Source organism: Panicum virgatum, chromosome 8N (genome assembly GCF_016808335.1).
Source record: "Panicum virgatum strain AP13 chromosome 8N, P.virgatum_v5, whole genome shotgun sequence".
Lineage (NCBI taxonomy): Eukaryota > Viridiplantae > Streptophyta > Magnoliopsida > Poales > Poaceae > Panicum > Panicum virgatum.
In genome coordinates, this window is record NC_053152.1 from 23649255 (window position 1) to 23655431 (window position 6177).

The 6177-nt window shown below is 51.5% G+C and overlaps 1 protein-coding gene across 2 annotated transcripts; it reads right to left on the reverse strand.

The window, feature by feature from the left end:
• Positions 1 to 2496: 2496 nt before the first annotated feature.
• LOC120686853 (uncharacterized protein At3g61260-like) lies at positions 2497 to 4671 on the reverse strand. Of its 2 annotated transcripts, XM_039969048.1 has the most exons (4): positions 4535 to 4671; positions 3471 to 4242; positions 3292 to 3373; positions 2497 to 3122 (listed from the first exon to the last, which is right to left on the reverse strand). In XM_039969048.1, exons 2-4 carry the CDS (start codon positions 4223 to 4225, stop codon positions 2919 to 2921), a joined length of 1041 nt encoding a protein of 346 aa, XP_039824982.1. In that variant the 5' UTR covers positions 4226 to 4242; positions 4535 to 4671; the 3' UTR covers positions 2497 to 2918. The 2 variants fall into 2 exon arrangements, with proteins under 2 accessions (XP_039824982.1, XP_039824981.1); XM_039969047.1 differs by lacking the exon at positions 4535 to 4671 and having other exon boundaries at positions 3471 to 4519.
• Between the last annotated feature and the right edge of the window lie 1506 nt (positions 4672 to 6177).

A 6177-nucleotide genomic window follows, 5' to 3' on the forward strand; every position in this document is an offset into this window, starting at 1 on the left:
GTGCTCGCACTCCTCCAAGGCCTCGGGGGCTACACCCGCGGGTGTGCTAAAGCGCCCTCACGGAGGAAATTTCACATATTCGAGGAATTAAACCCCAAAGGTTAGCATCCGCGTCACTACTTCGAGGGCTCAAGCCTCTCCAGGACTGATGCTCACTCCCACAAAGGCTAGGGGGCTACTGTCGGGTACCATAATATGGGGCACCCTAATCTAGGGATTAAAACGCCCTCAAAAACGCAAAACACAATTAAGCAATCGGGCCAAAGCAACCACCTCGTCGGATTCTAAAAGCCAAGGCGAGTCATCTTCCTCCGATCGGAAGGGGAAGAAGGACTACTCGACGCCCAAATCCTCTCCAGGTTCTAAAAAGGCCCAATAGGCACTCAGCCCACGGCCCAACACCGAAGCACGACCCATTCGAGACCTCCCCGCCGAGGCCTCGGACGGCGCGCTACATCTCCGCCTTGCCCGAGCGTAGGAGACCTACCCTCGGAGAGCCAACGGACTCCGCCTCGTTCGAGGTCCCCTCGACCGAGCCCCCCGCGGGCCTTGGTTCGGGGAAAACTCCACCACGATCGAGGCTACCCCTCGACAGACGGGGACTGCAACCCACCTGCTCGACGGACGGGCGCATTTAATGCCAACCACGTCACAGCATGGCATGGCTGACGGACGGCGTCAGCGGCCATGCCGCACAGTGGAAGTGACCGGAGTCCCGTCCGCCAACTCCGGTCACTGTGCCGCTATTCCCGGCATTGTTCCAGCCCCGTGCGGACCTACGGTGCACTGTGCGGACATGCCTGTCACCGCGCGCGCCGCTATGCTACCAAATCTTCGTACTCTCTCCTCTGCAGGACCCTCGGCAAGCATGGGAACAACCCTCGAACACTGTATGACCCTTGACCAGAACAAGACCACCGTCAGCAGGACCCTTGGCGTCCCACCCGGTCAGACGCAGAGGACGGTACACCCTACAGAAGTCACCACGCCGCCCACTGGCGCCACAGGACATTGGCACACTCCGAGCATTTCTAAAAGCCCTTCAGGACAACGGCCACGCCCGATGCCATGCCCCACAGTGCTCGGCAACAGCGACTACCCACTATTCTCCCCCGATTCAGGGAGAAGATGACACAATCGGAGACTTTCCATGCATGTACCCCGCCCCTCCTTGAGCCTATAAAAGGAGGAGGCGGGCCTCTTTCCGGGGGACGATAACTCAGCGAACTCCACAACACATACGTACGCTCACTTGAGCTCGTTCCACCCGATATTGGCATTTGCCTCAATCAACTCTAGCACACAGAGACTTGGGAGCTTCTCTCCCTCTCTCGTCCTGCTTATACCCCCTACTACAAGCACCCCGGTGTAAGATAATACAGTGCTCACACGTTCTGCTGGACGTACGGCCCCGTTGGCCAAAACCAGGATAAACCTTGTGTCATTGCGTTACCTCTTGCATCAACCATCTAAAGACAGTGACACACATCATAATCACTAGTTGGTGCTAGGCCGCGAGGTCCGGATACCGACAGCAAGTAAGGCCATTCTTCTATTTACATAACCATAATTGATTGACATATTTTGCACTTAAGGACCATTGTTGGTATTTCTTAACATTTATAGAATAATCCACAAGCGCTTGGAGATACCGTTGTAGCATTTCACTTGTGAGTATCCAAGGGTATTATATTTCCACGTGGAATGGTAGTACTAATCTTCTAGCTGGTTCGTCCAAGGACAAATAAGAGATAGGTAGGCGAGGATATATAGGATTCCTATGGCTTAAGAGTTTCTAGAGATGATAAGCTCAACCTCTACTTGCTTACTTGGGCACCAGTCTGACCCTAGTCTACCAGGACCCTCCGGCCATTGAGTTCTACTCCGAACCTGAATGTGAGGGAGTTCACAAGATCCGTCGAACCATGCCAGACGGACAGGCTGCCTACCCTATGATACCATGGGGCTCGTAGCATACAAAAGTAATCTTGGACCTAGACACCACATATATACTATTGATTACTACTCTAGCATCGATTACAATTTACCTATATTTATTAGAGGCCCTCTACCTAGCATCCGCCACAAGAACGAAGGACGATCCCATAAGCAAATAAAGAATAGAACTTACATGACTAAGGAACACACAACCATAGGAGATCATGAATACTTTGGGAAGGAAACATCCATCAAGGTACAACGCTGAGGAAGAGTGCTGTCAGGCCGAGGGGGTTAAGTAGACCAACCTCAATAAGTTACAGGTGCAAATAGGTGCCCTAAGGGTATCCACTGCCCCTCTTTAGCTTAAAGATTTGCACTAGTTTCTTAAAATGAGCACTGATTTTAAAAAATTAGTACAAACTTTTGAAATAAAGAGGGGCAATGGATAGGGGTACCCATTTGCATTTGCAGATAAAGTAGACTTATCTTCTTTCAAATACAAAGTCGATTTATTCCTGGTTCCAAGCATTGGCAATCCACGTATAGAAAGTTACGTAGGCTCACAACAAATATCTGATTTCAAAAGAGCCCTCGTGAAAAATATTTTTACAATATATAGCTTTCTCTATTAAAAAATAGTAAACATCTAAAAATTACGAGTCAAAACTGTCGTTTGAAAACTATGCTTATGTCCTAAATGACTTACGTTTGGGTTCAGAGGGTCTATATTATCCCATTAAGCTTTTTTTTTGTTCCCATTGCAAAGCATGGCCCAAAAGCCCCAAACAGCCGGTTACCTTGTTAAGCCAGGCAGCAAGATTGATTGTGACAACGGATCAGCATAGAAAAGCATGCGCTCATTGGCTGAACTGGACTTTGGAGCTACAACTGGCCGTCGGCTGGGTGGTCTGAAACAGTGCCAGACAAAATGACGGGGCATTGTGTCACAATCAATTTCTTCTAGCTCTGCTCAAGCTTCAGCCGCACAAGCAAGGCATTTTGAAGGAGGATGGCAGGTGCCCCGTCCTCCTGATGTAGTTGGCCTTCTCGGACGTCCTTGCCGCACGCTCGTTGAGCTTCGCCTCTGCGCTTGCCCGCTTCTCCTCGGCGATCCGCCTCGTCGCGGCCAGCCGGTTGGCCAGCTTCTCTTGAGCCCGTGCTTTCATCTGGTCGGTCTTCATCTGCAGACAGAGTTTCCATTCGACATGTCAGACATATAAACCCAACTGAGAGAGTAAAGACCATGAACAAAGCCAGGCATCCTAATTTCAATTTCACCAAATAATCTCACTTCAGTAAGACAAATAAGCGACTTGCATCATAATCACCCAGGCTTATACATTATTGTACCTGCATTTTCTTCATCTCCATCTCAGCTTTTCTCTTCTCACGGTTCTCCCAGGCCTGTATCTTCACCTCTTCACGGTTATACCTGAATGAAACAAGCAAAAGCAAGAACTGCACAACGTAACTCGAAGATGTGCAGAAAACAATAAAAAGCCAGAGCTACAAAACAATAAAAAGATCACCTTGCCGTGTACTTGGCCCGCTCCGCCTCATCCCAGGCTGCCGCGCGGGACTCCAGCGAGTTCGCGCTGCTGGGCACTTGAGCGTCCATGGCCACCTCCTCGCCAGCACAACCGACAATGTGTGCCGGCGTCGGCTCGATCGTCGTCCCTACGACGGCGGTGGTAACGGCCATGGGCCTTTCCTGACGTCTCCTCGCTGGGGTAGACGACCTCGAGGAGATTGGGCTCCGCGCTACAGGGGTAGATGCACGCAGGGGCGTGGCTGTCCTGGACGGCTCTTTGCTGGCGATGGGCGTCATCTCAGTCCCCATGTCCCGCAGGCACACGGACCGGATCACCGCGACGGGCGAGCCGTGCTGCTGCACCGTGCAGTCGATCTTCTTGGTCTCCCCCAGGTCGTCGGTGCCCTCGCCCTGCTGCGGCGGCGTCGGGGGCGCGGTCACCACGATGCTGTACTCCAGCGCGCCGTCCACGCTGCTGCAGGACACCCGTCCGTTCTGCGAGGACGAGCCGAGGAGGCGGCGTTCGTCGGCGTTGGAGTTCCTGGGCCTGGCCGCGCCGGCGCAACCGTGGACCCTGTCGGCGCGACCGCTGGACATGCCGACGAGCCACTTCTGCGCGTCGTCCCACTTGGACGGCGTCGGCTTCGGCCGGGACGCCGCTGGATTCGTGCGCTGCGGCCGCCCGTTCGCCGCCGCCCCATTCGTGGTGTAGCTGTAGCACTTCTTGTCCAACGGCTTGTCCAACGGCGGCATTGCCGCTTGACTATCACCTGAGTTCATAAAAAGCACAGTTTGGTAGCGCTTCAGATCCAAGACCTACCGGAACCTTAAAACTACTGGACCAGATCGAGCTGCAATAAGACATATTTACTTCGCGATCTGAAAACTACCCACAGAGCAAAACACCAAACAAGAACGATTGGACGAATGGACGGAGTTTAAGAAATTTGCGCATTTAAATTTCTCTTTCTTTTTCTGGAAAAGGAGTAGTGCTCTTGGAGTCGTCTAACTGGAATTGCCGGATCCTTTTGCTGAACGAAAGCGATAGCGAAAAGCACTTACACGAAAAGTTGTTGCTGTGGAGATCCGATCCGCACTAGCCGCCGGTCCACACGCTCAAAGGGAGCGCCCCTGCGGGTGATGATGGGAGGGGAGAACGGCAGAGAAAGATCGGCAGCAAAGAGCAAACTGACAGCAGGACCCCCTGCTAGTGTTAACTTTTTACTCGTCCTCGTCATTAGATTCTTTCGCGTTTTTTTTTGAGCAAAGATTCTTTCGCGTTGGGCGCAGCGGTGGTGTGCACATGGGGCTACTGCAGGCACCACGTGACCGGAGAGGGTAGTAGTATAGTAGAAAATTCCTTTAACGTTATTGGAAATTTAGCTCGTCCGTTTAAGGCTATCAAAATTTATCTTATCTCTTCAATGTCATCACTCGTAATTTTTCATCCTTTCCATCGCTGTTACATCTATCTATATATATGCTATAAAAATCTAAATCTATCACAATTTCTTTTACCAAAAATTAATATGACAGTACCTCTTATGTTGATCCCTATATAGCAGGCATCAATCCGGATGGACCTATAGAAAAAGAATGATGCAAAACGATTCTGCAATTTTAACCATACTTTTTCACCAGACGACACTACTTTTTCGCTCCCCGTAAACAAGCCAGTCTCGCATGTGTCCATCAATCACGACATCTCCTTTCTCTCTCTGACGCCACTCGCCCAAATCGCCTCCCGTCTCTCCTGACCTACTAAATCTGCCACTGCTCGCACCCCCGACACCTCTAGGTCATCTTCCGCAAGCACCACCAGCCGGCAAGGAAGTCGAAGTAGATGTGGCCACGGGCCGCAGCGACTGCTGGTGCATCAATGGAGGCAGACCAGCATGGATCGACGCATGGCACCAACGGCACAAGAACACAAACCAACCGCTGGCTCGGTGTGACGGCTGTTGACGGTCCTTAACCCCTAAAATCAACTGTTAACTTCTGCAGCATTTCATAATATTTAGATTACCAAACTTAGTTGCAGAGCTTTTAGCTAATCAATTCCATGAGTTTTGGTGAATTGTGATCAGCAAGCACCCACACGTGAAATACAAAAGAAAACACAAGTGAACACACAAGAAAAGTAGAGAAAACCATTACCTGCATTTCACTTAAAAAAACGCCCACAACCTAGACAAAACAAGCGTGCCAAGCAAAGTGCACCCAAGGGATAAGATCGGGACCCACGTATCAGCCAGCCAGGGGAGGTAGAGGGGAGATGCCACCTGGGGGTTGGCCGGGCCCTATAGGGATATGGGGTAGCAAAAACAAAAAAAATTACCGCATAAACTAGAATCAATGCTGTTATAGATCACAGAATTACCACTAGACGCGCGGGTGCAGAACTTCTGTAGCACGTCGATGTCATGCAGATGGAAGCCTGCAGTGCAGTTGCGAGAACCTTCTCACGAATGGCTCGTCCCTGTGTAGCAGATGCGGCACCTCCCAGGCATCCACACGTGCGGAAAAAAGCGTCGATCTCCAGATTGCAAGATCCACAAGAGCGACCTAGGTCTTGGTGGACGAGAAGGTGAGCAGCAGGAGGGGGCGGCTAGGGTTTCAGGGGGATCGCCCCCTCCCTCCGCACCCCTGCTTATATAGGCCTGGGGGCGCCCCCTATGTGGGCTCCCCTTGGGCCCTACCTTGGG